At 36.2% G+C, this 25312-nt stretch overlaps 1 protein-coding gene across 10 annotated transcripts in view; it reads left to right on the top strand.

Moving 5' to 3' along the window:
* LOC139984048 (uncharacterized) overlaps positions 1–25312 on the top strand; it is a 99770-nt gene that overhangs the window by 6379 nt on the left and 68079 nt on the right. For 9 of the 10 annotated variants that reach the window (XR_011798915.1, XM_071997705.1, XM_071997707.1 and 6 more), the window contains exon 2: positions 3041–5685. Coding sequence is in view for 9 of the 10 variants with exons in the window: in XM_071997705.1 (XP_071853806.1) it covers positions 3823–5685 (1863 nt within the window). In the remaining variant the exon portion in view is untranslated. Of the gene's footprint in view, positions 1–1869; positions 2574–3040; positions 5686–25312 lie in introns of those variants that run through there. The other variant, XM_071997706.1, reaches the window with a different exon arrangement.

The raw sequence follows: 25312 nt of genomic DNA, 5'->3' as shown, positions 1-25312 counted from the left end.
TTCACACACAAGGCTGATGACTTGAACAAGTCTAACATGAATATTTAAACTGTTTATCTCTGTCTATTACAACGTTTATTTCCTCAATTGGAGATGGTATTTATATTGCTGCATACTACATATTGAAGCTCATAACTTGATGACGTTAGACCTAATGAAGAATTTTGACTTCAGTGTAAACATTCTGTACAGTAGCTTGAAACGATGAAACAAAAGAGAAACAAAGAGAAAATAAAAAATGAATCCTAATGACAAAATATCGTTGTTTTATATATATGAATAAATATTTATATATATGAATAAAAATTCATATATATGAATAACCATATATATTTGAATAAATATTTATATATATGAATAACCATTTATATATATATATATGAATAAATATTTATATATGAGAATATATGACGTCAATGCAATTAATATACCAGTGCTCCGAATAAGCACAGGAAACCTCTTCAAAATTAATGGACATATTCAAAGGTAATTTCCCCCAAAATGTGAAACTAATGTCAAACGTTTACAATTTGGAATAAAAAGTAGCTTTTGCAGGAATTTTGGGTGGCAGTTTTCAGCCTTTTGCTCCGGTATCGACTTTTTTAATGATAATTTTCTATATGATTTTTGAGAGTGTCGTGTAGGACACTCTGCGTTAAATCAAAGAGCGGTTATGTGTATGCATCTATACTGTTGAGATTAGTTATATTGCATTAATGCATACTTCAGAACAAAGCTAGGACGGTAAGAATGTAACCTCTTGGTCGATTCTCATTTGTGAATTCCGAGTCTTTTACGACCTTCCCACGCCGAGAACAAGATGACGTTCCTTAGGGTAACCTCCCTCCCTCTGTAAATACACAACATGGTAAAGGAACGGCCGGTGGGGAGGAACGTACAGTACCTATAGTGTATATGAGTGTACGCTTTGTTAGGGACTAAGGCAAAGCAAATCCCCCTAAAGAAACTTTGCAAACAGTCAAAAGTCTTATAAGATACGCCTTTCTGGTTTCTGAAACTATTGAGTTGAAACGAAAAACATGTTTCGCATTTTAGCTTTGGAGAATTCGCTGTTTTCCTCTGAAACGTTGATTAACTTGATTTTATATCTGAGAACCTTCATGGTGACTTATAGCTAATTATTGTATCCTGCTTGACATTACAGAGATGTGTCTGATGAACAACACCCCCAAAAAGCTAAAAAAAATGTTGCATCATTGAACTGACTGGGAGGAAAGCTGTCATTTTGGTTAATCGTGACGTCATAATGACGTCATACTGATCTGAAACTTGGTTACTTTCTTTTTGTTTGTCTTTTCATATTTTCAAGGTAACAATTTTCAGTCAAAATGAGGCCGCTAAAATTTTAGATGCTCTTACAGAATTTTTTTTTATGTAATGAGTGAAAGGGAAAAATAGAAACATGTTTACACTGTATGGGAAATTTAAACACGCTAATAATGTTTACAAGAGTGATATGTTGTTTCATTTGAAGTAAAAAGAATATGTTTTGGTTGCAAGGTATAATAATGGAGTAACATTAACATTTATAGAATGTATTGAGGAGTCGACGTCATCATCAACGTAATCAAGGAGCCTTCCAGAGTAGCTTTTAGAGCTGAGTGTCTTGGAAATCAGAAAAGCCTATAGTTATAGAAAAAAGAACTAGCACTCGAATTCTTCATTTCTAATGAAATATGGCAATATATCAAGACTACAAATTCTGCTCAAAATGTCATGATAAGAGAAATAAACCTGGTGGCCTAAAACATTCGTCCTTTAAACGAGAGTCAACACTTTCCTGTTAATGTTTTACATCGTCAAAGTTAATATGTATATACCTTTAATCACATATACTCTTCATAATGTATATACCCTATACAAAACTTCCCCCCTCAAAACGGAATCAATTTATCTGCATGAATACAACATTGAGTGGGAGGCTGTGGCATATAACACTCTTAAGCTGTATAGACGTATATATTCTGCTGCTTTTACCGCGCGGATGGTATATTGTGATTAATTATTGTATTGAAATGCATAAATCTTGACAGGTCTAGTCGGTATAGTGACTAAAGTGCAGATTCTAATGTATACAATCACATTGTTACCATGCACGTTTCCAAGCAAGCACGCTAGCAATCATGCACGAGCCACCACGTATATATTGAGAGCAGAACCATAAGAATTCTTTCATGTATTGGAGAAACGTTGAATCGCACGTTTCTTGTTTTTTTTGGCCATTTTTACTATACAGTATTTTGCCTTCTTCAAATCATTTGGATTTCCTGCACTGTGTTTTTCTACGTTACATTATATCTTAGTGTTCTTGACTTAGGCTATATGCATCGTATGCATTTTTCATACATAGGGCGGTAATTTTTTTAATTTTTTTTTACAAGGCCGTAATATCTATTTGGATAAATTAAAACACGAAGGACATATTTACAAGTGAGAAGCAACGTGTTGAAAATGTTACATAGTTGTCGCCAAAAAGTGTTTATGAAGTGATAACGTCCACAGTTAAGCTGCTAACGTTTCAATAACGCACATGTATGTTGGTAGTACGTTCGGTGAGTATAGTACAGAAGTGATTCATATAGGCCTATAATGCAGACGTACAACAAATCCTTTCTTTAAATTAAGGATTCCTTTCAATCTAAGCAACCTTTGAGTGATTGGATGGATTGTTGATTCGTGAATTGCATCAGTTTGAATTCCCCGTCAAATTGTCGTGAAAAATGATCAGATGACGGTTTTATTCTTTGCTTCTGGTGTTCTCCTTCAGCCCCTTAGCGTGCCTCTATACAAAGAATAAATCATGTTATCGATGCAATTTCTCAATTGGAATCTGATATCAAATTTATCAAACTTAACATCTATCGCTCTTCCAACGTTTGTATGACGTATTTCAGTCTCGTTTCGTTTCTCTGAAAATGTAAAAAAAAAAAAAAAAAAAAAAGTTAGAACTTTGACCGATGATGTCCAAACATGTATACAGACGATCAATGTGACGATAATGTTTGCTTTTACTTCACAGATCTCCCGAAGGGTTTTCTCTTTCTACTCGTAACGATGGAGACTGTGCTCATGGCATAAACAACCTCAAACGCGCATGTAGGTCTTTTAGCAAATACATCAACATTCTGTTTTTTTTTAAGTTCGCGGGTGTAGTGACGTCACGTGAATGAGATAATTAAATTGCGGAATTACATCGGATTCTCCGGTGTTGCTAAAGCTACCGCTAGTCCGGATTGGAAGCTTGCAAGGTTTCTTAATGAACGGTCATCAACTGTCATCTACATCCTCTTTATATGGAAGAGGGTGTTGAAAATATCAAGCTGCGTGTATCCTGAATGAACAGCAAACCAATGCTAAGAATACGCTCTATAGCCTATCACTCATATTATCATCCGTTTAATCACCGCCAAACTCTCTCTCTCTTTGCCTTGCTATCTCTCTCTCGCAGTGTGACACAGCGACATTTGAAGTGAATATCTATTTATCATACAGTATTTTCATGGAACAACATGACTGCGTTTGTGAGTGCGTGTGAGTATGTGTGTTGTAGATTGTATCAGGAAAACAAGCCGTATAATGAATGATACTCGCGATAACCCGAAGTCATTAGGCGGGTAAACTGCATCGACTAAAATATCCTAGGCTCCCTCGTTCTTCCTGGCTCGCTCCCTCGCTGCAGGAATTCTGGATTTGTGTGACCGCAATTCATAGCAAAGAGCATGAACTCAGATCTCGTTACCTCCCCCATGAGATCGGGATGCAATCATCTTGGCAAGGTCTGATAAACTCGACATTTCTCAAATGGATCTGTTTACGTGCACCCCTGTAAAATCGGAGGAGAAATTGGAGCGTTTCCACGTCTCTAACAAGAACGAAGACGAAGGAATTGCGTTTAGTTCAAGGGAAAAATTAGCCGATGACGATGATAGTATAGATTACCAACGGCGTTCCATGGAAGCGGACTTGGCTAATACCTTTCAATCTAGATCTTTAGATTCGTCCTTGTATACTACTTACAATGATTTGTCGGCATTTCTCACCGATTCACTGGAGGAACCAACCCCAGGTACCCCTAGTGGTGGGGAACGTTCCTCCACCGCCGACAGTCCCACCTTGAATAACTCGCCTTCATATTCTTCGCGGCAAACGTTTGACGTAGAATCGCTCGCACTATTAAAATCTAAAACTGTTAATCGTTCTTTGGAATCAATTCTCTACGAACTTGAGCAAACCTTCAAAAATGCAGAAAATCAAACCGAAAATCCGGACGACGATTTCCAAAGTGCGCCTCTCCAACACTCTCGTAGCATGGATAGTCTGCAGCTTTCTTCTCAAGAAGCAGACGACAGTGCGATTGCGAATCAGCACGTTTGCCGCGCTGACGGGAATAAATTAAATTTCAATGGTCTTAATGACGATATATTAGTGCAGAAAGACGATACGTTACACGATAGAGAACTAACAGGGCTTGCTGGCTACAACGGCAGCTTATTAGCAGTCGGAATAGGAGACGAGAGAACTCGGCGGTTTGGAAATAATGGTATAACGCCCGCATCTGGAGTTGTGACAAACCATGAGTCCGCCGACGCGCATTATGACAGCGAAGCTCCATACAGTACCGAGTTAGGCAGCTTCTTATACAGTACTGGCATTGCATCGTTTACTACGAGTGCGCGTGTTGCAAATAACGACAGCAGCGATGTGGATAGGATTTCACTTGGAATAAACGAGTGTATTCCCTCACCAGAAATTCGTGAAACATCGGAGAGTAGTTTTCGGCCACCTGTCTCTGATGGATCAAAGGTAGAAGAAGATGTAGCTAAATCCAAGATGGCGTCTGATTCAAAGGAGAAACGAAAACTTCGTGGTGGTCAGGGTGAACCCATGGCTACTGAAAATGATTTGATGACGGTTATCGAAGCCTTGCGAAGAGAGGCAGCTTCGTGGGAGGAGAAGTATCAGGAATTAAAACAGAGAAGATCATCTCAAAGTGAGGAAGCCAAAGATTTTTTGGAAGAATTAAAATCTCGAGATGCTAATGATGTCGTTGGAGAATTGCAATTTCGTTTGCGCGAAACTGAGATTAATCTTGTGGATGCGAGAGAAGAAATTGAAGAATTGAAAGAGGAGATTGATGACCTGAAGCTTGAGTTAGAAGAAGCATCGGATAGGGTGAGGGAAGGTGATTTAGAGGAATTCCGTGATTTAAAACATGATCTAGATCAAGTTACCAAAGAATGTCGTATCTTACAGTATAGGCTTAGAAAATCGGATAGGAAGTTAGAACAGGTGGAACAAGATAAGGCAGAATTAGAGGCTAAATTAAGAATTGTTTTAGAAACACCTGTTTCGATACAATCGACCACAAGTGATGGCGGCGTATCAGGGGATGCCAATCAATCTGGGAGTGAAAAGGCCTCTGCATCCTCCAATGCAGGTACATCTGATGAAGAAGATAAAGCGATGGAGAAAGAGATTGCAAATCTGAAACAACAACTGAAGGTAGCTAAAGATGTCTCTGTGAGACTGCATCAAGAATTGGAGATGATTGAAGAGAAGAGGGCTAGAACAGAAGAGGATAATCAGTTGCTAAGGAACCGTCTGCTGGATTCAGAAAGCGCCAGAAAAGACCTCAGACGTGACCTTGAGAAGACTAAACTCGAGGTAAGAACAATTTCTTGTGATCTTTCAAAAAATTTATCATTGCGCGCCGATCGTAGTAGCAATTAGGAAGTTGTAATTAAATAATGGTTGAATGTGAAGGCCATATACAGCATGTTCCATGGTTGAACGAACTTCATTAACGTCATTTGTGGCCGTATATTTATTAATGATTTTGTTTTGCAACTTTGTAATATCACTATAGGGGATATGTAAAAGAAACAGCCACGGCGATGTTCATTGATGACGGAAAGATAACCGAGATAGGAATAAGAGAAAGTCAGAAAGATACTATTACGAAAGATATTAATAGTGTGTAATGTGGTTTATACCTGTGGCTAACACTTTAGGTATATACACCGTTAGGCCTATTTTTGCATCACCAGTTGGGTAACTGCGTCAGTTGGAAAACGGGTTACATATCTATAATTGCGTTGCTAAGGTGAAGGAGACGGAAGTACATGATTTTGCTCACTGTTTCAAAAGGTCACAAAAGTAGTTCAGATTATATGAGATAATCGTTTTTTAACTTTTGTAAAGGAATGGATAAAGGAAGGGATAGGAAAACAGGAATGACTGTTTACGTTTTGCATATCAAATTGTGAAATACGAACTTCGTTTCTCGTAACACACTGAGAAATGCCATATATGGAGATTCTTACAACAATATTTGTATTCAGCTTCTGAGGAAGATCCTGCTAGGATCGAAACGTCAGGCCCTCTTCCTTTTACACAACAATATTGTATATCATTTTGCTATGCTTTACCACAAATAATATTCTCGGATTTAATACTGCCAGATTATAGGGCTGTACTCTATGTCGCCAAAAGATCAAGTTATCAGTCATGCAGATAGTGGATTTGTTTTTTAATTTGCCATTGCAAATGTTCCATTTTTCTGTAACCACAAAGGTGATATATTTTGCTTCCCATTTTTTTTTGGCGAATGACCACAAATGGTTAGCTATTGATACAACAGAACTATCAGACTATCAAACGATACTAACATTGGTTGACTTAACCCTTTACAATATCCTATAATATGTCACTTTAGCAAACGTTCATCAATTCTTCTTTATTGCTATATGATGACCTTCACCTCGATGTAACATACCATTTATGACGTCATACATTGTACGGTACAGTTCGCTTACAAAAGTGTAGTGTGCGTCTTGGTATCCTTCGACAGCATGAAGTTAATGTCCTTTGGTTTTTTTTTTACCCAAACGCTCTTCCAGCTACCTGTCCTGATGATGTACTACTACACAAAATATGCGATTCAAACAGCTAGCCACTTCAAAATTCCTAAAATTATGCCATTTACACGCTTGAACCTATAGCTTTAGCATACCGTGAGTGTATGCAATAAATCTCCTGATGAATCGCACATGGCGGATATTAAGCTAATCACAAATGGTTTCATACATCCCCCTAGCCAATTAAGCGAATTATTTGCGTAAAATAAAAATCTCCATTATTCAAGCCACTGGCTTTTTCAGTCCAACCATGCATGCATTCTGTCAGCAACAATGTGTAAGGATTTACTATTGACCGGGACTGTTTCAGTCAATACTGTTGTTATACGCTTCAGGTTTGGCACGTGGATTTTCGCATACAATTATTTTATGATTAAAAGCTGTCAAATGGAACGAGCTGTGAGTACGTAATATGTGTAATAGCAAGTGTGCTATGTTGCAGCTATATGTGTGTACTAAGTCTACAAGTACGTGCTGACTATGTAACCTTGCTGCATGCGTATACTGTAAGTATATTTCAGTAGTAAGGCGAGGAAAAACTTCACACTAGTATTTTGTCAATGGAAACATGAAGATATGCGGGTTATAACTGATGAGGTGCATTTTTCAATTGTACGGTTATGGAATCAAACGACATTACTGTCTGCAGTACACAGATTATTGCAGTAATTAATCAGTAGTTCATATCACCTCGTTTGCCCTATACAATGCATGCTTAGCGATTTCAACCAATGAATTCTTGAGAGTAACAAATTATGTTTTTTTCTTATTTTTACATATAAAGACTGCAGGGCAACACATGTCTTGTCTCTTAAGAAGCTTTGAACATTATTATGTATGGTACTAAGAGTGTGTGCAAACTATACCGTGCAAACTATACATTTAAAAGGTCATTTACACAAGATTGCTCCTCCCCAACCCATACCATTGCCTTACCTCATCCCCAACCACAATCAACCAGTTGGGACAATTTCCTAATGTTATTACCACTCTATACTGTCCTCCCTTACCGTGCTTCAAAGCATATATACATATACATATATATATATATATATATATATATATATATATATATATATATATATATATATATACAATATGATATGAAAGTATATCCATCGTTTTCTTTACCTTCTGATATTAAAACATACCAGTGAGTATCATTATGTGTTATAGCGCTGATTCATGGCACGCGAAACACATCCGTTTGTGACCATTGTTTACTTTCCAAGGTAAAAATGAATGAAAACCATATATGCTCGTATGGCAACGATTTATTGATTCCATGTGATGTGTGACGACACAGGACTGATACCTATATAGGAAACCTACTAGAACATGTGAGTGAAAGCAAACAAATTAGGTGTATGGTAATTGTATCTCACATTTATATTGGATAAAAGGGCAAAAAAACGGAGGGGGGGGGGGTGTTGGAGTGGAATAAAATGAAGAACATTTAATAGCATGGATCGGAAATTATTATATTAACCTTCTCTCTTGCCGCAACTATATGTAGTAAAGATACCTAGAAAATAGTTTAATCCATGATATAAACAGTTCAATTAAAACTACATGAATGAGTTCGATTTAATGAGAACACAGAAAAATGAAGAAAAAAAAAGGAATAAAAAAAGGTGAATTTGAATATTAGAAAATTTTAACTGACATGTTATAATTGAAAACAAAACCACAACATGAAACGTCTGTTGCATGTTTAAGTAAATATCTGTATGATGGAAGCACCTTTATACGAACGGTTATGGCTGACTCTGCATGTACCCACTGTTTCATGCAGTGAGTGTGTTCCAAGTTCCTATATATGGACACATCACCCCCACCCCCACCCCACCCCGAATTATGAAAAATAAAAACAGTATTTGGAAGAAATTTAAAATAATAACGATACAACTTTTGTTAAATGGTGAGAATACTCAAGATGAGCAAGGATGTAGAAATTTTTAATTAATAACCGGTGGGAGGGTGGGGAGGGTGGGGAGGGGGGGGGGTGTACGGGTTGCCTACGGACATGACTTGAATTGCATTATAAGAATGACCACCAAGTTAGGCTTGTCCAATAATTACAGTTGCGTGGTAGGAAGGATGATCTTTACGTGAGCAACGAATTTCAAATCGTGTACTGACGGTTAGTGACAATACAATAGTGCCTGTACTCATTAGATAAAGTACCTTTTTAAGGGCTCGGAAATTAAGAAAAGTAGGCATCTGTTGAGGCTTTAGAAATTATTTATGGCAATTTCAGCAGTTTTTAGTACTATTAAACAAGAAGATAGTTCTGTGTCCATCTTCGAAGACACTGTACTCATTATGCATCTTTTACTTTCAGCTTCTTAGCTAAATTGGCTGCAGAAAGGGCTAGACCATAAACTTAAAACAAAAATCTATCTTGATGTTTGTAACGAATAACTATCCAATGAAATAATCAGATTTCTCATGCCCTGCAATTAACTCAACTCGACTTAACTCAACCGATCATATTTATTTTACCCCTTTGTAACCTCCTTTAGAATATGATTTCCTACCAAGTTATTCATCCCAGTCAACTGATTGACTGAGTCATACCAATCACTTTTATACCACTGGGTCATTTAGAGGGGAGCCGATTCTGTTCTTCCAGACTCATCAGTAAATTCGAATACGGGTTAACAGATGACTACGGTATATACACATGGATTGTCGTTTTAGCTGATTTTGGCCAGAGACATGTACGGTTCTTGCACTTTACCTGATAAACTGCCTCTTCAGACTACATTTGTATAAATTGAAAACTACTTGGTAAATGCTGCAAAGACAGTTTTCGAATAATTTGGCCTCTCAATAAGTCATGGACTAGTTTTCCAAAGTGACATTAGCTTCTCACAACTGCTCTTTCGATAACCCCAGAATAGTATGAAGTACTGCAGTACCCAATCACTCCAAAGCATTTTGTTATATGAATACGCATCCAGGGACAACGGAAATTTCTAGAAGTAATGAATTGTATGAGTTGCCTACAATTTTTGTTTTTGGCTAATGAACTTAATCAACCATACTCTTTCAGTCGTTAGAATATAATGTTAAGCAACATAGTGGTAACGATTGATCGTAAATTTGAATAACTGTGCCTTGGTTATGACAATAATATACGCGAAGAGAAAAAAAACATAGTTTGCAAAACTGCCCTCCTTTCAAAGGCTTAAGCACGGTGGCTGGTTATGTTTTGTTCTTTTAAAGACAGAGAAGTGAAAAATATTTGAATCGTTGAAGAACGGTTGCCATTTCTTTCGATGTATATACATGGTCAAAATAGTTTCCGTCCCTGAGATCAATATTGTAGTCAATAAATCGACAAAGAACTTGCTGATCTTGCTGGTGTTTGATTTGCCGGAAAAAATCAATCAATCAATGGATACTGTATGTAAAATGTCTGTTTTTATCTCGATGGTCTTAGTACCTTCATTTCCATGAAATTAAACGATTGACTGGATATCAAATATGGCAAGTTTGATATACATTTATTTGTAAAGCTATCAGTGGCGTAGGAAGGTACTTTTGAGTGGGGGGGGGGCTGAAGACTGATGGCCGGCCTGGGGGAGGGGTCTAAGTGGAGGGGGTGTCCCCCTCCCCTTTGGATTTTTTTTGCATTTCCAGGTGGCCTCAGATGCAATTTGGTGCAATATAGCACACTTCAACCCACCCACTCCATTTTGTATATAATTTTGCATTTGCACCTGGCCTTAGATGCAATTTGGTGCTCCAAATGAGATTTTTTTCTCATTTGGAAATAAAAAGGGGTTTTCTGACCTGCGAAGCGGGGGGCGGAATGATACTTCCGCCCCTCCACATTTTTCACCGGGGGGGGGGGCTGGCGCCCCCCAGCCCCCCGGTTCCTACGCCCTTGAAAGCTATAGTTGTTACGGTTATGAAAACATAAAAAAAATATATCAAGTGATGGGATATTAACATAAGTTGGAATAGGTTAGAACATTCCTTTGTGTTTCAAGCAGTCTGTTTTCTTTATCTTATGAATATGCATTGATTTGTAAGATTGATATACAGGCATTAACGACTCAGCTTGGTATAGGATTAATATAAATATTATAAATATTATAAATATTAAAAATATAAATATAAAATAAATATTCGACTGAGGATTGAGAAATTAATTTGGAGGATTTTGTGATTGAATGGACACATAAACTTTATTCTGGCTTACTGTCGAACAATTGGAGTTACGTTGAAAGTAAGGAAACTAACGTACAGTACGGATATTTCATTCAATGCAATGTCACTAAACGTTTTAATTGTCGGATAAATCTCTATTTAGTCCTTCTTCTTTAAGAATATCCATCCTCTCTGGTAGCTCCAAAGTTATGTGCATATAGTATGCTATGTTTATATTAGTATTATTGTTATTATTATGATGATGATGATGATGATGATGATGATGATGATGATGATGATGATGATGATGATGATGATGATGATGATGATGATGATGATGATGATGATGATGATGATGATGATGATGATGATGATGATGATTGTTATTAGTATGTACAGGCTACGATTGATCATTTGGCAGCGACAATTATCCACTTCTCCATGTTGTTTATACGTACAGTCTTATACGAAAGAAACGTGAAAAATTCAAAACCAAAAACAAACAGGAAAACGAATCCCTTCGGCTTTGTTTGTGACCACTGATGTATAGCTATACGCGTCTCCTTACCCTTATTAATAATGCTGACGGATTTCCTTCAAGACCAAAATCGATTTATGGAATACACTATACACCTTCAAGCTAGCTCTATCTTCTCTCCACTTTCTTCCCTCCCCGTGGTCAACCTGAGGCTGATCGTGTGTTTTCCTCGAATGCATCTTGGGAGTTTGACGAACATCCATCTATGACTAGGGAAGGTGTGAAACTTGTATATCCTAGCACTGTTTTCTGTGGATTGGTCCACTGAAGATGAGCATAGTCATATAATATAACTGTCTGAATTAAGTCAGAGGGCTGTGTCGTGATAGCATAAGCTGTTGTATGCCGATCATAAGATATACATAGGATGTTATGATTCAGGTGCCTCAGTTTCTGGAGGTTCAATTATTCTTGCAAAACTTGCAGTATAATTTAAATTCCCTGCAGACCTTTTGGACATAAACTTTGCCTAGAGCAGAAAACATTACTTTAAATAACTGGGACCTCAAATACAGAACTATAGAATGCTATGACAGCTTCGGAATAATAGGTACAGTTGTAAAGCATTATGAATCATATGCTATCAAAATACTTGAAAAATAATCTAAAAGTATTGTGTCTGACTTGCTAGAGTTAGCTATTTTATTTAAATAATAAAGTATCAAAAAGAAGACAAAAAGAAGAAATTTCTCGATAGCTCATGGCAGTTTGTTGGTTAAAGTTTTAATAAATGGGAAAACAATAAATAAAGTGTTTCTAAGCCATGTTTCCATTATTCATGATCGCAAAACACGACATAGATAAGAATATTAGGATGCATTTATTATCCATCAGAAATTAATACATATATGTAACAAGTCAGAAACAATGCTTTTAGTATACATCAAAGGATTTTCAGTATCTGAACATATTACGTCGGTTGAAAAGGTCAAGGAAAACTCGGAAGGAATATTTCATGTCTATTAAAAGGAAAAAACACTTTCCATGAGAAATGAATACATATGTAACAAGTATATTCTATATATAAACTTGTTAAATATGTATTCGTTTCTCATGGAAAGTGTTTTTTTCATTAGAGACATGAAATATACCTTCCGAGTTTTTTCCTTGACCTTTCCAACTGACGTAATATGTTCAGAAATTGTTTCTTTGTATAATTATATCACGTATATATATAGATACAGCCGCGATATATGCACGGGTGTGAAGTATTACTCCCGGTTCATATTGAAGTGTTGTTTGTGATTGTGACCACGACTGTCTTGGGAGTTCGTTTGACAGGTCGACTCGACCAATTACATCTGTTGAGATTTCTATCCTGTATTCACGGTGTTGAGTTTCACAGCTGGCCTCTGTCCTTAAAACGAAATCTGTCATGGCAAGATGACGTGATATAGGATTGTCCAAGATATTACTTCTGGTATACACACAACTATACAGTAGACTGTCCTTACTCCCTAAATTCTTACACATAGTGTATGTAGCATAGCTACATTGTGTTGTGGAATCGATGGAATTTTGGAATCGTTTCTAATCTTTTCTATTTTGTGACGGTATAGCATATATCAGAGGAAATACATATCTTGTTATTGAAGGTTATTAGCGTAAAACGGCGCTGGTTACTTTCATTGTTTCTTTTGTCATGTAGCTATACTGCTTTGTTTCGTATTAACGCTACGTCATGTCTCTTATCGCACGGATGGTGCAAAAAGCTGACAGTCTGCCTAATCAATTCGTGGAAATGAGAAAACGTGCGCCTAGTGTACCTTACATGCCAATCAATACAACTGATAAAGGGTCGGATAAGTCTCATACGGAAGCTTGTATGCCTTGTTACAAATGCAACGAGTTTCGAAATTCTGCAAAAACACTTATTCAACCCAATTATTTGCATTAAAGGTTCAAGTTACACTTGTAGAAGTAAAATTTCAACTGACGGGGAAATGGTTGATAAATGAAATTAACAAAGACGTTTTCTCATCTTTGTCAATAGTTTCTCTGTTCGTACAAAATCAAACTTAACTTAATTTCAGATCGAACGAATTACGTTTTTTTTTTCATATTTCAGACGCCTCAGTATCAAATGTTATTTCGTTGTACACATACAGAACACGTTAGGCATTCTCCCTGTGGGTTTGTTTACGACATACAGCCTCTCGGTCGTTTTATTAACATTTTTGAGTGCCTTGTCCTTCGAGGTATTGCTACAAAATCTAGGTAGCTGAAAATGAGGTTAATGAAGACAAGGTTTGAAGAGTTTTCGGGTCGAAACAAGTTCTCGATCCTCGCTAGTTGTAAAAGATCTTGACATTTGTCCCATTTTTGTTAGAAAGAAAGTGAACGAGTTCGAATTGAGGTTAATTTAGAGTTAACGGTATCGATTAGCTGACTTGCAATGTTTATTTGAATGAATGCTATTCGCTGCAAAATCTCTCCTTCAACTTCATACTACCCCAAGTCTATTCTTAATACGATTTTTTTTATTGGTATATCTGATGTACCGTACGATATTATGAAGAATTAAACAAGAATCTGGAAACATTTGTATTCATCTACAAAAAAGATATATATTGTTTTCGCTAATATGCACTCACTAAAAAGAGTGAGCTGAAAATTCAGCTTGTTTTTATGTGAAAGGTCACGTATTGCTCGAATAGAAGTGGTATGTAAACATTGAACAACTACAAACTATTTTATTATTTCGAGTTATCCTCTATCATGAAAACTGAAATAAATTTTGATCGTAACCAGGTGAAAATCTTCACAATTCACCTCAAAAGTAAAGGCCATCAAAGGATATTGACAGGTCTTCGAATCATCAAAGCTATAACTATCTCCTCCCTGTCGTGCTAGAAAATAAAACTGCTGCATTTGGGAAACATGTAGTGAACCATGTTCATGTCACTGCATGGTGTCCTTGACACGATAACATAATTATTCAGTACATATGACTGTATGTATCTTTTTTTTTGCGCACCGCTATTCTTAAAGTACACCCAGTTGGGACAATTTGTTTCCATACTGAATTGCATGTCTTGCTTCAATGCACTTTAATTGACAGTATGATCCGTATGAATATCCTGTTTCTATCAGGAAAAGGGTGGGACATATATATATATATATATACTGTCAGTGCAAGTGCTTTGAAGCATGGTATGGGAGCAGAGAATCGAGGGGTATTAGCATATTTAAATTGCTCCAAATGGCTGCTAAACTATAAGCAACGCTGTTGAATATGCAGAAAATGGTATATCGGGGGTGTTTAAATTACAGTACTGTATGTCTATGATCATGAACTTTAAGTCATTGTATAATTATGATTATGTATATAGCAATTACGACGTGGCGACAAACTAGATTTTTTTTGGGTACTTTAAGTGAAGCTCTCACATCGTGCATATAACATATTTACTGTAGATAGGCTAGATGTAATGTTATTTATCTGTAGAATGGTCGTGCAGATAGAGTTCTAGCCGTACCTTTCCTCAAAGAAGACCTTTACAACTTTGTTATCCCAAATGATGCGGTACATTAACAACACTATAAACATCATGAGCTATATAAAATGACAGCAATGATTTGCAGTCCGTACGCGCCCCATGTGTTATCTTTGAACGGGCTTACACAAATACACAATCCATATACCTATATACACATGTGGTGCATAGTTTAGCTAACCGTTGACGCTTTGATGTAATTATCAGTTAGATCCTTGTGTTTCATCTTTCCGTATATGGCTTACTTAATTTTCTTTCAAAGTGTTTTTTAAAAGTCATCAACGTTGACATCAGATTTATATGTTTTGACAAAAGCACGTTGTACATCCACAGAGGATGAATATGACATTTGGACATCCACGTAGTGGCGTTTGTTACAAATCACAGCTTGTTATTACTTTCTTATACGGGAACAATAATTCTTCGTCACGTGGCAGGTTTAAATGGAATGAATTAACCTCGGAGGACAACTTGCCTAAGAGTTTGTGACAGCTTTGGCGAAAACATGCAGCCGTCATGACGAAATAAAATATCCTAAGTTACAGTTTTTTTTCGAGTTTCCTTTTTGTGTACCAAATTATTTTAAACAAGATGTATTAAGGAGATGTACATGACAAGGAACGTCGAATTGTAACTGTCAGTTTACGGTCATCGCTAATTGAGAAAATGAGGCTTTTGTTCTCCATTTTCGTTTGCAAACCGCTACACGATGTGCGAAGTATTCAAAGTATATAAATATAAAGTGCACATTTTTTTGGTGACCAGCATATAGGGCAACATATAGAGTATACACGTTTGCACATAGATAAAGCATCTGATGAATAAGACTCTTATATTGCGAAATCGCGACAGAGAATCATTGAAACAGACATTTAACTTGCATACCGGAATATGTCATTGTACCTATTGCGAAAACTGTTTGAGGGACACTAAAATGTTTGCAACTGAAAGTCCATAATGGCGCTATCTGGTGTTATGAACTTCCTGTTTTGACAGTTTAGGTTGGCTATCCATTGATATAGAAAAGAGTCACAAGACTCGAGAATACGTAGAAGAGGCGAAGATATTAAATATATATATAATAAATAAATATTATAAAAATTATATAAAATAAATATTATATATATATATATATATATATATATATATATATATATATATATATATATATATATATATATATAAATAAATAACAAATTCCAACTTAACTACGATCCACATTGCTGTACTAGGTTATATAGCATCTGTTGTATATACAAAGTGCGTTCTGATGTCGTGAACATCAACATTATTTATATTGTTGCAAACATGTCATCTTTATTCCCTTATAACATTAATAAATAATATTTAACTGTTCATGTGAGATAAGTCATAAAGAGAAGTAGAACAGCTGATTAAAGATTTCCTTGAAATATTGAATGATTTACGCAATATTTACACGCCGTCGATCCAATTTCAGTTACCTACATAAAGGATGTTTGACAACCGATGCATGTTAATCCGTTTTGATCTTGTCCACGCGACATGTGTTGTGATGGATGACATAGTAACATGCCATAGATTTTGATGAACTAAAGTCGAACTTTTCGTCGTTTCCTAGCTGGGTCTTCTCCTCTGCCTCCAAGACAGATATTTTGATACGTACTGTATATGTTTGACTAATATGTGGGTCGAAAAGAGAAATCTTAGCTGACGATGTGACAATCAGGATCATGGTTTGACTCCTGTTTTGTGCACAGTTTCAAACTGTCGAGAAACATCAGAGTTAGGAGGATAAAATATAAAAATATAGGAGGATAAAATCTTACTGGTTGATTTCTACTTTCTGGAACTTGTGGCTAAATGACTTGTACATCAAAGTTATTTCTGTATTATCGAACCATTTTATCTAAAATAAAAAAATAAATAAAAAAAGAGGACAGAAGGATGTGTATAACATATTACATTGATGGTATATCAAGAATCTTAAAGCCACTGGTCATACGTTTTAATATGACGACAAACACCAAACCAATGAACACTAAGTCACGAAATATTTTATTCCAGGTTTGTATTTTGTGTTAAAGCAAGTGCGTGTAGTTAGAATCGCGTGAAGTTGATACTGTTGTTAACTGTGAAATCTCCCATTTATCAGCTTATTGCACCTTTCTGTGATAACAGAATTATATAAATGATGGCGTTGTTATGCATATAGTTAAACGTGAAATTAAACGTTACGAAAACGTTCTTACTGGTCACTGGTGTGAATCTACTGGGTACCCGGGAGGACAGTTTAATATATGTGAAAGTTTAGAAATAAAAGAGGCCGTACCTACTGCTTTAATGTGCTCATTAACATATTTTAGTAGTCGTAAAAAAAGCTATAAATTAGTTAATTTCGATGAAGGACTTATTATACTCCATACCCTGCGTTTTGTTACAGGAGTGCCTGCTACTAATTACGTACACATAATGTATAGTTGAGGTATGCATTTGCGTAGCGCGCAAGTCAAGTTGTGATTCATATACTCCCATAAACATTACTCCTAAAGATTGATGTCCTTCGAGCATGGCCATGCACATTCTAACCCAAATCCGCAGTAGAAAGTTACGATCAGTTTCCACCGTCAATGATCGCCCTGAAGGAGTTGAAATATTATTTGGGGGTTTCTTAATGCGCATACGAAAAGACCCATAAAACATGTCCTAGAAGTATGGCAACGTCTTTTAAGTTGAAATGTCTTAACTATAGCGTGAGTATAACTGGAAATATACGTTTGGAGCTTTGAAGCGTAAAGTAAAATTTATTTCAATGACGGTGAACATGTTATCTATATTAACCGTCTATGACAGTTATCCATCCACAGTGGATGAATTGCTATCACAAGCTTTAAGAATATGTCGATAGAGAACATTATGACAAACTCACTTTATAAACACATATAAGCTGCCTTCATCCTGCATAAATATATATCTTTCTATCTATATTATAACGCTGTCACACATAGCACTTCACAAGATGGCATTGAATATTGAACACGTTTATCTTTTTATATCATTAAATTCATATTTATATCAATCCCATTTCTATAGTCAATTGCTATAATCCGGATTTCCGTGCAGATTCACCTCTTTACTCAATGAGCGTGTGTTCGGCCATCGTTTGTTAATAAGGGCCAATAATATCACCATTATCAGCATGTGGCAACGATAGGAAAACTATAACGCAAACGTCCGATTTGAATTTTCGCCCGACTAAGTGTCTCTAGCGTCGAACTAGTCAGAATGAGTCATCACATACTTAAGTGTGCATTTCATGGTTTGGTGACGCAGCGCGTAACACGTGTAGCATAAGATGTGCCGCCTGGCGAAGTGTCATCAGCAGGGCAAGTCTATGTCATTTGTCTGTACTATAGGTCTTCTAATTACGCTCATGATATTTATAGTTATCAGTCTCCTCTCGAAAGTTGGCCAAAAAATGTCCGACGGCGAACAAATTACGAGAGAGAATAAAGAGAGATAGCACAGAGTAAGTTAGTGTGTGCATAGTTAAGGTTTGCTAAATTGACTACCGCTGTAGGCTGTATCAAGATCCTATACTCTTAGAGGATAGGCCTATAGCGTTTATAACAAGAACACTTTAAAGTTTGACCGGCCAAGGTGGGTTTACATTACGAAAATTGAATTGATCTCCTGATATCCTTTGGGATATTCTGTAGAAAAGTGCAATGCACGAAAGCTATATTTCGCAGTTGGGATTGATTAAAAGTGGACTTTTTCACAGCTATATATAGTTGTTTCAATTTAGTGTATTTGTATACTATATAATATCAATCATGCACTTGGTATTTTCTGATCGTAAATCGAAGCTAGATCACTAATTTCACTGACGTCTGGGTACACTGGGTTTCTGACCAGTCACTGAATGTTTGCTTTTTGTTTACGTAAATGTGAAGTTTATAGACAGTAAAATGCATAGCAGATATGATCTATAACCCAGATTAAGGAAAAGAGAAAATTGTTCAAAAAGGTCCTGATTTTCATAGTACTGTCCAATTATATCTTATGAATACAACCGTATAGAATTATGCTATGCTCATCCTTATGAAAGTGTTTTCCATTTTCAAAGTGGAATGAAATGCCGAATAAATTCATATTTTGATGCAAGATAGCCCAAAACATGCATTATTTCCTCGTCAACATGTTTAAACAATGCACTTCCATCGTTTGCAGACAGTGTTGTGTCATAGAGTTCACAGATCTGTGCTATTAAGTTTGCATTTTGAAAGCTTTTTTGCTTCTTCTATGCAGTGATCAAAAGGTTGGCTGGTTTCGCTTTACATTACTTTTGTTCATTGATAACACTATGTCAGTGACCTTTAAGTTAGTAATTAACTTTTAAGCCACCTTAAAAAGCAAATACTCTGACACCCCAAGAAGCGCAATACAGGCTATAAACGTTGATTGAAATCCATTACTTCAATTTTGTTTGCCTTTTGTTTTATCCAAAGATCGAAGTTCTCAAATTTCACCTTTTCCTTATATGCTAGGTAATCGCCTTGCACCGGTATTATAACTGTCTGCAACTGCGCTTGCGAGAAAACTCGATGACAAATTTAATTTTAATCGCTTAATTGTATTACAGTGGTGGTCGATGCATAGCTGAACAGGATATCCACTCTTATGATTTGATTCAAGAGTGTTCTGTTCAAAGATGATTCCATGGTATAATGAACATAATGAATCACGTTGACCTATTTAATGATCTATATTTAAACTGTTCATCCAACTGCTGATGCCATCGGCAGATGCCAAATGCCCTAAGCGTTAGATGAGTAACATATATATAGAATATGAATACAGGGTTTATGGACGATCGTATTTTATGTGTTAGTCTAGTACGATGGCCTCTGCAACACATGTAAAGAGGTGATATCTTTTCATAATCTTTTGTTTTTCTTTTATTTCTCCTTGAGCTTAAAGGTTGTTGTTCGTTTCTTTGTATGACGTCACACTTCTATGTATGTGTAATTGCTACTTTCGCTTTAGCAAAGACAGACATTAGGATAGTGCATGTTGTGTTTTCACTGTTATAATGAGATGATTGTTTAGTTAATAAATAAGCAAGTGTGGATTTAAGGAAGATTGCATCACTGCTAGTTCTAGAAGTAGGGTGTGCTTGCAGCACCAGATAATAATTAGTTTTTCATTTTATGCGTACATACAAGAGATAGCCTAGGTCGTTCACTGTTTGACGTCATGTTTTTCAGCGTGTGTATACTTGTTACTTGATAGTGGGCTGCATGTTTTATCTATTCTTTATACGGAAAACTATACATGACATTTTAACATTTTATTACAATTTGTAGAATGCTAGAGCGAATGGCGTGTACAATTAGTTGGTCGACAACTAACACCACTAAATGTGACGTTATGTAATGTGTGACGGAATAGGCAAATGGATGTTCCATGTCAAGGAAGATCGTGAAACTTTCGATTGAACTATCATTGCTAGATTTTGGAATGATTATTCACAAAAGACCTTTGCCATTACATCATTATACAGTAGTACCATTGTACTCTCACATTACCGAAGTTCACGAAAGGGTTCTTTCAGAAGTGTGGATATGACACCTACATCATTTCTTATTGATTTTATTTTTTAATAATTTTTTTTATGAATATTTTGTTTTTTGCCTAATTCAAGTTTTCAAACTATCTTATACTAGACAATATTGACCATATACATAAAAGAGAACTAGTCTGTCGATATCACCATATATGTGATTGGCAGAGTCCCGAGGTGTTGCGACGCACTCAAAGAGTTAGCGACAGCTTCCCTGGCAGATGAAACTTGATAACACACTCCAAAATTTGATGTGATTCCCTTGAGAACTCTTGTTAATTTAACTTTCTTTTTGCCGCAAGTCTTCACCGTTCGTTGTATTCTCCCCTTTTTTGTTAGAACCTTGGAGCACACTTCTTCTTGAAACATTTTAGTGTTTCGGTTGAGTATAGTAGGGGCAATTTTCGAGGGTAATATATGTATATAAAACATGAACATTTTAACCCCAGGGAATTACAGGCAATTATTGGCGAAGAAATGGATCCAAACGATAATTGGACATATTCCAGAAAAAATTAACCGCTGTCATTTCATGTGTAAGTTTTCTTGAATGGATTTTCTATCACCATGGCATCGCTTTAGGGAATTTTTGATCATGATGTATTTTGCAAAATGGAAGTTGAATAGGTTTCCGGTCTTTATCCCAATATTTGTGTTAGATTTTGTTGTTTCAAACAATATATGCAAAAAAAAAAAGAAAAAAAAAAGGCAATTTTTAAGTCAACTATGAAGAATATTTTGTGGTGGAATCTTTCAAAATCTTTGTAGGTGTGTTAGGTTAAGTAATCTAGAAGACTCAACGAAGTGACCAAGCAATAAAAGAGAGAGAAAAAAAAGCAAAAAATAAAATAAAAAATAAAAAGAATAATAAAAATAGACATGCAAATCCAGAAGGATCCAATCGCAGCAAGAATACACAAATTTCAAACGCAGCTCTGACCTTTGACATCATGTGGTCGTTCAAAAATCAAGAAGTTTCACTTAACGCTGAAGGTGGTATCAAGCAAAATTTGGTTTTTGGGAGTTGGGTTCACTGTTGCCATAAGGTTATATATAAGTAATAGAAGAATACATCTACAGGTGTAGGAAATGATAAATGATAAAATTGCAAGACCGTATATAGTCAGTATTTTTTCCGGGTTGTTACTAAGATGTGCAATATTTGGTCCTAAATTATCTGAAAAATGATCCCTAATTTTCATGAAAGATTTCACGGTTTCTCATGACGTACTTGTATATCAAAGATATCTATCCGTGTCAAAGCCTTTTCTAGTCTAAGGAATTGTTAGTGATAACAGCACGATGCCTGTCAGGACTGAAATCATTGTTTGACAGGTATATTGACGAACGCCAATTTCACCGATGACAGAAAACACAGACGAGAAAATATATATATATATATGCTGGGCGCAGCTCTAATGTTCGGTATCGTTTGGATAAGTAATATCAGTCACATTTTAAATAAGGGAACAAATAAAAACGGTGGCAAATTAAACAAGGACAGACATGGACCTAACCGTTCCGGGAATCCAAGTTTCTGGTGCGTTGTGTGACACATAGTTGACAGTAATTTAGTATAATTTGTATGAAAAGTAAATCAACTCACATAAGGCAGAATCCGTACTGACGTTTCTTCTAGCATTCGATGAAATCATTACACAAGACCCTCGTTCCCAATCTGGTATTGCAAAAAATAATAATTGTGACTTAATAATTATTACTGATTTTCGATTTTTCAATTATTATTTAAAAAAAAAATCCCATGTTGTGTGATGGTATAGGAGAGATTTCGTTAGGCTGGGTTGTGACGTTGCACATATTCAAGATTGACTTGTTTATGTTCCTTCATATTACGTCCAGATGGAATAATGAAAACTTTAATTGTGTCTGGTATTATTTAAATATTTATGAATACATCCTCCGAACTAAGAGACAGCACCAATGAAGCAATCCGGAATCTACCAAATATGAACGTGAGGTCTTGAAGGACAATTGGAGACTAAAAACAGCATACATTTTTAGACGAAATCATCTAGTCATTTCATATTTCATTTCATAACTAATTGAATACAAATTCAGTCATACATAATGCATAGTGTAACGACATCATCTGTAGATATATAGTTCCACATGTAAGTGCCCATTGAAAATGTTATCAAGTTTGCCGACCCTCATATATAATTATACTTGACGTTGTCTCTTATCTACACGTGTTTCTTTAAGTGGCAACATTGTTCTCTGACAGCGTTGATTAACAAGTACTATTCATTAAAGCGGAAATTATAAGGTATATGGTACATTTATCATATTTTTTTTTGTCATTGTTCAATATACTATTAAGAGAAAGCGATAAATTATAGGATTTTTTTTCTTCCCGGCAAGAAGCTCTCGGATGACGCGGTAACTCGGGTGAAATGTTTATATGAATTCATTTTGAATGGGCTTGTAAACACCTTTTTTTTTTGTTCTCTGAGATTAATTACGATGAAAAATGAAGACAGATAAATCTTCTCGCTAAGTTCATGCGATTCATCAGTCATGGGTACTAGAAGTGTTCCCAAGAATAAAAAGACGAAAATAAAGAAAATAGGAGGAGCAGAGGAGAAGAAAGAAAGAACAGAATTGTGTTGCAGAAAAGCGAGGCCCGTCAATGGGAATCTCTTGTAGTGGTATAGTAAACGAGATTGCAACCTGAAATATTGAAATTTTTCAGCGTTTCTCAGCTTCAAACACAAATTGTTTGACGTTGATGTAATGACTGGTAAAATTACGTAACATTATCCATGCATATCTTAATGAAAAGTTGAATGCATAAAATATTTGATCTGATAATACATAGACAATATGCTATAGATATTGTCTAAGTTGCACTAATTAGTGGAAAATGTTGTTATGTGTGTAATTGATTAGTAATTAAGATTATATAGTTATGTAACTGGTGAAGAACACTATCTGTTCTAGTTAGACAGTACCAAGCTATTCGCGAGAAATGTCACCAACCATTCAACATTTCGTTTCATGAAGTAAATAATAATTAATTTCGTAACATATGTACACTATGGGATAAACACGATCCGATATAAGTAAGATTCCATATATATTCGTGAAAAGTTGCAAGCTCCTTTTTTGTTGTTGTTATCTTTATGCAGTGCCTGCGCCGTTTAATTTGATTGGTTGAAAGTTCATTCAGTAACTCATTAGATGTACTGTATTCGTTAGAACTAGGGCCCATCTTTCTCTTCAATATGCGTATCATATGTATTAACAGTCGTCTGCTATCTACATACGTCAGAAGTCCTAACTCTTTCTAAAAAGCCCAAACAAACAAATATACATTAGCTTCTACTCCAGTGTAGTCGTTTAGAGAATTCACAGATCTGCAGGTCTTTTGTATTTATTTATTTATTTATATGAGAACTTTCCACTTAGTATTGCTTTTAAAACTTTTTAGAAGCGTTCTGTGAACGAAGAGGCAAAGTCATATTTTTGTCATCATCCCGCGGACGGCTAACGTGAAACATGGATTGACCTCAGAGGTAGAAAGCAGAAAGACAGTGAAGAATCACATAGCTCTGTTTCTCTCCATTGTGTAAATTGACCTGCTCAGGGTATATGCAGCTCAATTGTTATTACTCTTGAACAAATCGTCGCATTTTGGGGCCAATATACTGTTGATCTACCATTCCAACCAATGCTTCTCATCAACTACTTTTCTCCCAAAGTTTATTTACCCGTCACTGAAAATGGCGTCGGGATGGAACATTACCAATGATACATCTTGCGACAAATGCAAACTCGTTTCACGGGCCTCCTCAAGCTAAAACCATGGAGTGGCTTGTGTAACTTATTATGTTTCCCATAATGCAAAAAGCCTACACTAAAAATTACAGATATGTTAGTTCAATGTCGGGCGGAAGGTTTACTATACGTCAAGAAACGTTGTCTCTTTCTTTAAGCAAGTATGAAGACTTAGGTTAGTGTCGGATTATCCACTAGACAGATAAGACAAATTCCTTTGACTCCCAAAGGTCAAGCGGCCTGCATGGACACTTCCCTGCAGGCTGCTGGTGGGGTCTTGCCCGCGAAAGTGGGGGGGGGGGGGAGGGGAGGCCGGTATGGTATCCTTGGGTATGGTATCCTAGGGTTCTAGCACTGCCTAACCTTTAGGACCTACATCTTTTCTAATAGCAGACTGATTAGCCAAACGTGTAGCTAAATTAACAAATACATTCTATGTGCTGAAACTGCTACTGTAATGAGGTGATTGCAGCAAACTGCACCACTGTCCACACGAGAATGACGTCATTCACGTCTCCATCTCACCTCACCTCACCCCTGTCTTAAAAAACGGCAAATTATACTTCATACCATTGATGTGGAAGTATGTACAAGTTCCTCCAGTGGGAAACGAGTATGATTGAACTGTGTCATCCATAAACTCGGCATTACAACTAAGCAAAACATCAAATCACAATATCTTACACAGACGTTATTAGCCACATAAGTTTCGTAAATGTCGCCAAATCGTCATTGGTTTGTACGCCTATATAGCCATACGGCACGTGTTGTTCAT

The sequence above is a fragment of the Apostichopus japonicus genome, chromosome 17, assembly GCF_037975245.1.
Source record: "Apostichopus japonicus isolate 1M-3 chromosome 17, ASM3797524v1, whole genome shotgun sequence".
NCBI lineage: Eukaryota > Metazoa > Echinodermata > Holothuroidea > Aspidochirotida > Stichopodidae > Apostichopus > Apostichopus japonicus.
The sequence above is the reverse complement of the archived record's forward strand: the minus strand, read 5'-3'. Positions and strand labels throughout refer to the sequence as shown.